At 43.2% G+C, this 12,129-nt stretch overlaps 1 protein-coding gene across 1 annotated transcript in view; it reads left to right on the top strand.

Annotated features, from left to right (window-relative positions):
- LOC138681613 (pecanex-like protein 2) overlaps positions 1–12,129 on the top strand; it is a 1,209,413-nt gene that overhangs the window by 1,060,376 nt on the left and 136,908 nt on the right. The window contains exon 27 of the mRNA XM_069769269.1: positions 214–314. Within this exon, the coding sequence (XP_069625370.1) occupies positions 214–314 (101 nt within the window). The remainder of the gene's footprint in view (positions 1–213; positions 315–12,129) is intronic.

The raw sequence follows: 12,129 nt of genomic DNA on the forward strand, positions 1-12,129 counted from the left end.
AGAGGGCTGCAATGTGAGTATAAGTACTTTTTTACTTTCTACATCTTATATTTATTATGCTCTGGCGGTATAGAGATACCCAAACCATCATAAGGGACATTCAATTCGCAAAGAATAACTTTGCTGCAAATCAAATTTTCTTGTAAAATTTGCACGATCTTGCGAATTTTAATTTTGTTAGATCTGTTCATCTCTACTCATTTTGTATTTCAGAAAGTTGCCACTGATGAAGACTCTTTTTTGGTAACTCTTTCCTTTGGACTGTGCATTTTGGGTAGAAGACTTATTGCAGCAGCACATCACATGCCTTTCAGGTGACTCTTACATACATGTTATGTATAAATCTATTGAATTTGATTTTAAAATGTAAAATACATGTGGTATTACCTTTTATTTCATAGTTTAATAATTTTAACATTGAAAGTAGACACCAGTCCATCAAGTTTGATCTATAACCTAACATGGTGTTTCAGAGGACGGCAAAGACCCCACGTGGCAGATGCTAACTACCACTTATTAGAGTGAATATTCCTTCTTCTGTCCAAACCCTGAAGTGTTATCAGTGACATCTGTTTCAGGAGCTGGACTAGCCCCTGCTCTACTGATCGTCGGTTGTCAATTCCGATATATGCTCAGTAGGATCTTGTTACTGCGCAATATTCTTTCATCACCAGCTCTGATGAGAAGTGATGAGCTGACAAGAGAGTGCACTGCTATTGCACAATACAATGAGATAACCCAACGAGAAGGAAAAGTAGAGACCAGTCCCACCCCGGAAATTGATATCAATATATATATATATATATATAATTGTAGCGCCACGGTAGCACACTTACGCAGTGATGAGGCAGTGACTCACAAAGTTCAAACACAGAACTCCTTTAATGCATTACTTTACGGCATTAAATGTCCAATTCACACACAAGTGCATATGATATTACTGTCCATTGCACAGCACTACATACTGCACGGCGTCCTTTTGACTACAGTCACTAAATACGCTGGCCTTCCCTTTGACTAGTAGCCATGGGCGACTGCACTGCCGTGTCAATCTTTTACTCACAGCTTTTACACAGTAGACGGTATCCTTTAGATTGCAATCACTAAACACGCCAGTCTACCTCTGACCAGTTACCATGGGTGACTACAGCACCGTGTTAATGTGTCTTTACTCACAGCATAACACAATCCATGATATCCTCTGGATCGCAGCCAGGAACCATATCCTCCTGTTTGCAGGCACTAAACACGCCAGACCTCCTTTGACCTGTTACCATAGGCGTCTACACCGCTGTGTACATTGTGGGTGCCATATCTTTCAGCTGCCTTGGCTGTTCAGCTCTGTTGTGAATTCTGTGGTCAAGCTCCCTCCTGTGGTCATGAGTGGTACTTCGGCTGGTTCTGTCCATGAGCTTCCTCTGGTAGATGTGAGTGGGGCTGCGGCTTCTGAGTTTCCTTGCTCAGGTGACGAGGTTAAGTCGTTAGGTGCTGCTCTATTTAACTCCACCTAGTTCTTTGTTCCTGGCCTCCAGTCAATGTTCCAGTATTGGTCTTGCTCTCTCCTGGATCGTCTTGTGGCCTGTCTGCCCTGCATAAGCTAAGTTCTGCTTTTGTTACTTGTGTTTGCTATTTTTTCTGTCCAGCTTGCTTTATTGGTTTTTCTTGCTTGCTGGAAGCTCTGGGACGCAGAGGGAGCACCTCCGTGCCATTAGTCGGTGCGGAGGGTCTTTTTGCGCCCTCTGCGTGGTTGTTTGTAGGTTTTTGTGCTGACCGCAAAGCTATCTTTACTATCCTCGGTCTATTCAGTAAGTCGGGCCTCACTTTGCTAAAACCTATTTCATCTCTGTGTTTGTATTTTCATCTTTACTCACAGTCATTATATGTGGGGGGCTGCCTTTTCCTTTGGGGAATTTCTCTGAGGCAAGGTAGGCTTATTTTTCTATCTTCAGGGCTAGCTAGTTTCTCAGGCTGTGCCCGAGGCGCCTAGGTCTGGTCAGGAGCGCTCCACGGCTACCTCTAGTGTGGTGTGATAGGATTAGGGATTGCGGTCAGCAGAGTTCCCATGTCTCAGAGCTCGTCCTATGTTATTAGTAACTATCAGGTCACTTTGTGTGCTCTTAACCACCAGGTCCATTGTGTTTCTGAATCACCAGTTCATAACACAGCTCCACTTGCTTGTGTCTCTTCACACACACAGCCATCTCTCTACAGGGCCTCTACTCTGCACTCTCGCTGAACACCAGACTCACACTAACATTATACCTGACACACCCGAACCCTTTACTGCAGGGCTTTTAACAAAGAAACTCCCGGGCCAGGAATGAAACTAATTGCCTGACTACCATCCTGCACTCACTTTTTCACAACACCACGTCCCAGAGCAGGTTTTCCCTACATCTACCTTGGACACTACCATGTCCAAGACTAGACTTGTTTTTATTATTTCTAGTCTGCATTGCAGCCACCGCTATGCCTGTGATTGCCATGCACTTCTATGGCCTTCATACGACTCTGTGCACAACCTGGGGAGAACACACAGTGACCCCTACCTGTGACATTGGTCACTGCTTCACCATTGCAATCACAACTACACCTTCAACTGCAATGCCCCCTCATGGCCTCACTACACCTCCGTGTGCATCCTTGGGAGAACAAACAGCGACCCCCTACTTGAGACACCAGTCACTGCCTCACAAAATATATATATATTGTGAAGCAGTGACCCATGTTATATGCGAGGGTCGCTATGTGTCCCCCAGGATGCCCACAGAAGCATATTGAGGCCATGGGAGTGCACTGCAGTAACGGGCATAGCTGTGATTGCAAAGCAAAACAAAATTAAGTGTTGGTCTTGGGCAAGCTATTTGTCCATGGCAGATTTAAGAAAACCTGCCATGGGTTTTTATTTTTGAAGCAGACTGCAGGATGGTAGTGGGGCGCTCCGCTTCCTTCCCGGCCAGGTCTTCCAAGTGGCCTACGGTCACAGGTTCCTTGTAAAAAACCCTGCAGCAGTGGGTTGGGTTTGTCAGTTTTGGTTTGGTTTTTATTACATTATATATATTAATATAATAATGTGTTATGCACTATGTCACTTTATTATCTATTCACCTGTATTAGGTTGCATATATATGTTTTATATTGCCTAGGTGATTCTTATGGGCCCTTGTATATCAGCAAGTAGATTGTTGTCTTTTTCACGTTGGGATAGTTATACCCTTTCACTTACTTGTCAATGTCACAACTAACTATTAGCCAGACTTAGTTCGGGATGGCCGACATATAGGGAGGCTTACCTGTTCTACATGTCAGTGCTACACGCCCCTATTGGTAGGCATGACTGTGACGTCACTTGTGATGCTTCCCTATCCTTCACGCCCATTTTTTCGGAGTCCTTCACTCACTGTCCTTCACCAACATGGCCGCCGTTCGGGTCCTCACTAACATGGATGCCACAGTGCGCACGCGCTGTTTGATCTGCGCACCGCTCATCCATCTCAGCGGCTATCTTCTGTGACGATGTGCGCATGCTCCGTGACGTCACCCGGCAAGATTTTGCCGCATGCGCACATCGTACTGACGGCTTCCAGATGAGATGTGTACTTCCGGTTTGCGCTAATCGAGGCGCGTGCGCCGCACCTGCTGGCATCTGGGGTCATTTCTATTTAAACTCAGGGGACACAACATACGCTACTCCCCTTCTTGAAGAAGCACTCACGCGAAATGCGCGTCAAGGGGTCAGCAGGAGGACCTTGAATACCGATTATCATGGGTGAGTGATGGCACTCCATTGGGATCTATAGGGGTGGTTTTGGGATCCTATTGTTTATGGCAGCGTCTGCAGGAGTCTTTTGTATAGAACCCGGATGTTGGAGCATTTAGGATCATTCTCTTTTCCCTCCCCCCTTTTCTGGTCTAGGATTTGCCATACTTATCTACATATATGTTATATTATCGGTCCCGATAACCTGCTGTACTAGCAGGTTCCTTGGATCTTTTCCTCTTTGTATTTTGCCCTATGATTGGGCTTGTGTTATAGATTTTAAGATGTACCAATAAAAGAATTGTTTTTTATCTTTCTAATTGATTGGTGTTCATTATACTCCATGTCCTCTAGTTGTTCATATATCTTGGGAGTTTAACACCCACTGTTATCTTTGACTGCATACATGCATTTACGTAGGGAGCAGGGATTTAGTCCCTCTCAGCCCGGATATTCTGTTATATTTGTTTTGATTTCTGTTCTTGGTTTGCAAGTGTGCAGAGCCGGAGGCTCTGCAGAACTCAGCTTGTGTGGAGCAGCACAGAGAAATAAGGCCTGGCACCCCTCAGCGTACATGGCGGAGCAGTGGCTCACAGCAACCGATTTGGAAGATCCTATTTACTTTCTGTGTGAGTACGCTGACAATTAAAAGAGACTTTGTTTTGTTTTGAACTTTCCGGGGTCACTGCCTGTCTGTCACACTGCACCAACCCCGCTGCACTACAATATGTATACACATAGACATGTTGTGAGATAACGTTACCTGAGTGGGTTGGGGAAACTCTCTTGGCAATGGGAATTAAAGCACTCAGGCACAATATCTCCACATAAACAGTCTTTTCTGTTTATTAGGAATCATAAATAGTGTCACAAACAGTTCTTTATATACGTCAACGGAACACATTAAACATCGACAGTCTGTTCCAATGGCAGATACGTCTCTGCCCAAAACCCCCTGTTAACTGGAGTTACCTTATAGGAGCTCTGGCTCCACACACTGACTCCTGTCAGTGCTGGTTCCCAGGGGAAAAGCTGCCTCACTGGGGTCACCATCCTTGTGATCAGGGCACCTCAAATAGTCCAGAACCGCAGGAGGAACTGTAGCTTCCCCAACACAGTACCTGTCCCAGGCTCTCCAGATACAGCCTCTCCGTGTGCTATTCAGAAAGTCCAGTCCCAGGCACTTCCAACACACAGGCCTTCAGTCCATGGTCTCACCATGTGTTTCCAGGAATCCAGTCAATCCCAGGACATTCCAACACACTGACCATTCAGTTCATGGTCTCATCATGTGCTTCCAGGAATCCAGTCCATCCCAGGACATTCCAACACACTGACCATTAAGTCCATAGCCTCACCAGGTGCTTATAGAAATCCAGTCCATCCCAGGACATTCCAATACACAGGCTATACGGGAACTCACACTCTGAACCATGTGACCCCCACCCTGGTCACATTATGTACCTGTAACCACACCCATACACCTCCGTGACACATACCGGCCATTTACAATAATGCCAGTCCCTAATTCACCATCATATTTATGCCTCCAAGCGCATTCTGAAGCGCACACACTGCGCTCCCTGACTGTAACATGGCTCACTGCATCACAATGTCTACATATGCATGTGTGTGTATGTGTGTGTATGTGTGTGTATGTATGTGTATGTGTATATGTGTATGTGTGTATGTATGTATGTATACAGTTAGGTCCATATATATTTGGACAGAGACAACATTTTTCTAATTTTGGTTATAGAGATTACCACAATGAATTTTAAACAAAACAATTCAGATGCAATTGAAGTTCAGACTTTCAGCTTTCATTTGAGGGTATCCACATTAAAATTGGATGAAGGGTTTAGGAGTTTCAGCTCCTTAACCTGTGCCACCCTGTTTTTAAAGAGACCAAAAGTAATTGGACAATTGACTCCAAGGCTATTTCATGGACAGGTGTGGGCAATTCTTTCGTTATGTCATTCTCAATTAAGCAGATAAAAGGCCTGGAGTTGATTTGAGGTGTGGTGCTTGCATTTGGAAGGTTTTGTTGTGAAGTAAACATGCGGTCAAAGGAGCTCTCCATGCAGGTGAAACAAGCCATCCTTAAGCTGCAAAAACGGAAAAAACCCATCCGAGAAATTGCTACAATATTAGGAGTGGCAAAATCTACAGTTTAGTACTTCCTGAGAAAGAAAGAAAGCACTCGTGAACTCATCAATGCAGAAAGACCTGGGCGCCCACAGAAGACAACAGTGGTGGATGATCACAGAATAATCTCCATGGTGAAGAGAAACCCCTTCACAACAGCCAACCAAGAGAACAACACTCTCCAGGAGGTCGGCATATCAATATCCAAATCTACCATAAAGAGAAGACTGCATGAAAGTAAATACAGAGGGTTCACTGCATGGTGCAAGCCACTCATAAGCATCAAGAATAGAAAGGCTAGACTGGACTTTGCTAAAAAACATCTAAAAAAAGCCAACACAGTTTTGGAAGAACATTCTTTGTACAGATGAAGATCATCAGATGAACAGATGTACAGATGAAGACCAAGATCAACCTCTACCAGAATGATGGAAAGAGAAAAGTATGGCGAAGGCGTGGTACAGCTCATGATCCAAAGCATACCACATCATCTGTAAAACAATGTGGAGGCAGTGTGATGGCTTGGGCATGCATGGCTGCCAGTGGCACTGGGTCACTAGTGTTTATTGATGATGTGACACAGGACAGAAGCAGCTGAATGAATTCTGAGGTATTCAGAGACATACTGTGTGCTCAGATCCAGCCAAATGCAGCAAAACAGATTGGTTGTTGTTTCATACTACAGATGGACAATGACCCAAAACATAAAGCCAAAGCAACCAGGAGTTTATTAAAGCAAAGAAGTGGAATATTCTAGAATGGCCAAGTCAGTCACCTGATCTCAACCCAATTGAGCATGCATTTCACTTGTTAAAGACTAAACTTCAGACAGAAAGGCCCACAAACAAACAGCAACTGAAAACCACCGCAGTGAAGGCCTGGCAGAGCATCAAAAAGGAGGAAACACAGCGACTGGTGATGTCCATGAGTTCAAGACTTCAGGCAGTCATTGCCAACAAAGGCTTTTCAACCAAGTACTAAAAATGAACATTTTATTTAAAATTATTTAATCTGTCCAATTACTTTTAGTCCCTTTAAAAACAGGGTTGCACATGTTAAGGAGCTGAAACTCCTAAACCCTTCATCTAATTTTAATGTGGATACCCTCAAATGAAAGCTGAAAGTCTGAACTTCAACTGCATCTGAATTATTTTGTTTCAAATTCATTGTGGTAATGTCTATAACCAAAATTTGAAAAATGTTGCCTCTGTCCAAATGTATATGGACCTAACTGTATATAGCTCTGGCAAAAATTAAGAGACCACCATATCAAAACGGGCAGCCCAGTGTCCAGGCCTGAACCCCATTGACTACCTCTGGAATGTAGTCAAGAGGATGATGGAGCCATCCAACAAAGAAGAACTGCTTAAATGTTTGCGCCAGAAGCAGTGTGAAAGACTGGTGGAAAGCATGCCAAGACGCATGAAAGCTGTGATTAAAAATCATGGTTATTTCACAAAATATTGATTTCTGAACAGTTCCTGAGTTAAAACATTAGTACTGTTGTTTCTAATTGATTATGAACTTGTTTTCTTTGCATTATTTGAGGTCTAAAACACTGTTTTTTTATTTTGACCATTTCTCCTTTTCAGAAAAAAAAATTTATTGTTTGGAAGTTTATAGAATAAAGAAACAATTTACACTTTACTCAAACATATACCTATAAAGAAAAAAACCGAAAAACTGAAAATTTTGCAGTGGTCTCTTAATTTTTGCCAGAGTTGTATATATATATACAGTGGGGCAAAAAAGTATTTAGTCAGTCAGCAATAGTGCAAGTTCCACCACTTAAAAAGATGAGAGGCGTCTGTAATTTACATCATAGGTAGACCTCAACTATGGGAGACAAACTGAGAAAAAAAAAATCCAGAAAATCACATTGTCTGTTTTTTTAACATTTTATTTGCATATTATGGTGGAAAATAAGTATTTGGTCAGAAACAAAATTTCATCTCAATACTTTGTAATATATCCTTTGTTGGCAATGACAGAGGTCAAACGTTTTCTGTAAGTCTTCACAAGGTTGCCACACACTGTTGTTGGTATGTTGGCCCATTCCTCCATGCAGATCTCCTCTAGAGCAGTGATGTTTTTGGCTTTTCGCTTGGCAACACGGACTTTCAACTCCCTCCAAAGGTTTTCTATAGGGTTGAGATCTGGAGACTGGCTAGGCCACTCCAGGACCTTGAAATGCTTCTTACGAAGCCACTCCTTCGTTGCCCTGGCGGTGTGCTTTGGATCATTGTCATGTTGAAAGACCCAGCCACATTTCATCTTCAATGCCCTTGCTGATGGAAGGAGGTTTGCACTCAAAATCTCACGATACATGGCCCCATTCATTCTTTCATGTACCCGGATCAGTCGTCCTGGCCCCTTTGCAGAGAAACAGCCCCAAAGCATGATGTTTCCACCACCATGCTTTACAGTAGGTATGGTGTTTGATGGATGCAACTCAGTATTCTTTTTCCTTCAAACACGACAAGTTGTGTTTCTACCAAACAGTTCCAGTTTGGTTTCATCAGACCATAGGAAATTCTCCCAAAACTCCTCTGGATCATCCAAATGCTCTCTAGTAAACTTCAGATGGGCCCGGACATGTACTGGCTTAAGCAGTGGGACACGTCTGGCACTGCAGGATCTGAGTCCATGGTGGCGTAGTGTGTTACTTATGGTAGGCCTTGTTACATTGGTCCCAGCTCTCTGCAGTTCATTCACTAGGTCCCCCCGTGTGGTTCTGGGATTTTTGCTCACCGTTCTTGTGATCATTCTGACCCCACGGGTTGGGATTTTGCGTGGAGCCCCAGATCGAGGGAGATTATCAGTGGTCTTGTATGTCTTCCATTTTCTAATTATTGCTCCCACTGTTGATTTCTTCACTCCAAGCTGGTTGGCTATTGCAGATTCAGTCTTCCCAGCCTGGTGCAGGGCTACAATTTTGTTTCTGGTGTCCTTTGACAGCTCTTTGGTCTTCACCATAGTGGAGTTTGGAGTCAGACTGTTTGAGGGTGTGCACAGGTGTCTTTTTATACTGATAACAAGTTTAAACAGGTGCCATTACTACAGGTAATGAGTGGAGGAAAGAGGAGACTCTTAAAGAAGAAGTTACAGGTCTGTGAGAGCCAGAAATCTTGATTGTTTGTTTCTGACCAAATACTTATTTTCCACCATAATATGCAAAAAAAATGATAAAAAAACAGACAATGTGATTTTCTGGATTTTTTTTTTCTCAGTTTGTCTCCCATAGTTGAGGTCTACCTATGATGTAAATTACAGACGCCTCTCATCTTTTTAAGTGGTGGAACTTGCACTATTGCTGACTGACTAAATACTTTTTTGCCCCACTGTATATATATACACATACTAGATGGTGGCCCGATTGTAATGCATCGGGTATTCTAGAATATGTATGTATGTATGTATATATATGTAGCAGCCACATAGTATAGTATATAACACAGCCCACATACTATATAACAAAGCCCACGCAATATATAGCAGCCACGCAATATATAACACAGACGACATAGTATATAACACAGCCCATGCAGTATATAACACAGCCCACGCAGTATATAACACAGCCCATGCAGTATATAACACAGCCCACGCAGTATATAACACTGCCCATGTAGTGTATAGCACAGCCCATGCAGTATATAACACAGCCCACGCAGTATATAACACAGCCCACGTAGTATATCACACAGTTCCCGCAGTATATCACACAGCCCCCGCAGTATATCACACAGCCCCCGCAGAATATCACACAGCCCCCGCAGAATATCACACAGCCCCCGCAGAATATCACACAGCCCCCACAGTATACCCCACTGCCCATGTAGTATATAACAGCCACGCAGTATATAACACTGCCCACGCAGTATTTAGCAATGTGGGCACCATATCCCTGTTAAAAAAAATAATTAAAATAAAAAATAGTTATATACTCACCCCCTACGATCCAGCGAAGCTCCAGCGTTACGCGCGCGGCTGCCGCCATCTTCCGTTCCCAGGATGCATTGCGAAATTACCCAGATGACTTAGCGGTCTCGCGAGACCGCTAAGTCTTCTTGGTAATTTCACAATGCATCTCTGGGACCGGAAGCTGGCGGCAGGCGCGAGCGTATCGTCGGACAACAGAGGGTGAGAATAGCAGGTTTTTTGCTTTTTTATTATTTCTAACATTAGATCTTTTTACTATTGATGCCGCATAGGCAGCATCAATAGTAAAAAGTTGGGGACACACAGGGTTAATAGCAGCGGTAACGGAGTGCGTTACCCGCGGCATAACGCGGTCCGTTACCGCCGGCATTAACCCTGTGTGAGCGGTGACTGGAGGGGAGTATGGAGCGGGCGCCGGGCAGTGACTGCGAGGAGTAAGGAGCGGCCATTTTTCTGCCAGACTGTGCCCGTCGCTGATTGGTCGCGGCAAAACAGCCACGACCAATCAGCGACTTGGATTTCCATGACAGACACAGGCCATGACCAATGAATATCTGTGACAGACAGAAAGGCAGACAGAAAGACAGACAGATGGAAGTGACCCTTAGACAATTATATAGTAGATTATATATATATATATATATATATATATATATATATATATATATATACACCTATTTTATTATGTTATAACCTGTGTTTAATTATTTGTGTTATCCGATCTGTGTGTGATGCATCGACACTAAGTAGTCTAAGTTGGTGAAGTGAAGCGCGAATATTATAGGCATAAATTTAACTTTATGGGATCACATAACTAAAAATTTGCATTTGCTTATGTATTCATCCCATTTGCTATGTTGCCCCTAAATAAATTCTGGTACAATCAATTAGCTTCATAAATCACATGCTTACTGAAAGGAAGTCCACCTGTGTGCAATCTAAGTGTCACATTGTCTGTCAGTAAATTCACACGTTTCCTGAAAGGTAGCAGAGGGTAGCACCATTAAGCAAATAACACCATGAACACCAATGAGCTCTCTAAACAAGACAGGGACAAAGTTTTTGAGAAGGACAAAGAGTTGGGTTATCAAAAAATATCCCAATCTCTGATGATCCCTGAAGCACCATCAAATCCATTATCATCAAATGAAAATAACATGGTACCACAGCAAATCTGCCAAGAGAGGGCTGCCCACCAAAACTCTCAGCCCAGGCAAGGAGGGCATTAATCAGAGAGGCAACACAGAGACCAGAGGTAACCCTGAAGGAGCTGCAGAGTTCCCAAGCAGAAAATGGATTATCTTCCCATAGGATCACAATAAGCTATACACTCCATAAAGTTGGCATTTCCGGGATTATTAGACGGGAACTCAGGTCTCTGCCCTGCAATTTTGGTGCTCTTTAGAGTGCCAATGGACATGCAGGGATTGTCTGCCATGCACTGTAATATCGCAGCCATCTTTGTTGTGGTATTACAGTGATTGGCTGGCTGCACAGCATCATCAGGTCTATAAGAGACCTGGCGCCTCCCTGCTCGGTGCATTCAGCTCCGGACTCAGCTAGTGTAGGGAGAGCTGCTGCTGAGATAGGGGCAGATTAGTGCTTTTATTAGTTAGTGTGGGTCTACCATAACAGAGTTCACAAATCCAGATAAACCAACAGTCCATTTTATGGCTAACTAGGGGGTATATTGATTGCAGCGCTAGCTAGGTAGGCAGGGGAGTCTATGTGCACATATCCACATCACATATGTAAGTATATACAGTAGATCCCACTGCATACATCAAGAGGGTCCATTACTGTCTGCTGCTGCCTATTTTATATACACATAGCTGCAGTTATATGTGGGTATGATTAATTTTTGTTGGCACCTGAATCCTGCTAATTTTATTACAAAGCAATCCAGAGCCCCCTTTTTTTCTACATTTACTTGCTTGGTTACACTGCAGACTACGGCCAGGTCATTTTAATACAACAACGTGAAAATCTAACAATTTAAAACTGCTTTTCTTTGTCCCAGGCATCAGATGTGAGTGTGAAAAAATTTTGTCCTTTTCTTTTTGTACTGTAGTATTTTTTGGAGTGTCTTACAACATTTTTGGACACCATTTCGCTGACCAAAAAATCTTTATCTGGCCAAAAAACATTTACAGTGGGGCAAAAAAGTATTTAGTCAGTCAGCAATAGTGCAAGTTCCACCACTTAAAAAGATGAGAGGCGTCTGTAATTTACATCATAGGTAGACCTCAACTATGGGAGACAAACTGAGAAAAAAAAAA

The sequence above is a fragment of the Ranitomeya imitator genome, chromosome 5 (assembly GCF_032444005.1).
Source record: "Ranitomeya imitator isolate aRanImi1 chromosome 5, aRanImi1.pri, whole genome shotgun sequence".
Lineage (NCBI taxonomy): Eukaryota > Metazoa > Chordata > Amphibia > Anura > Dendrobatidae > Ranitomeya > Ranitomeya imitator.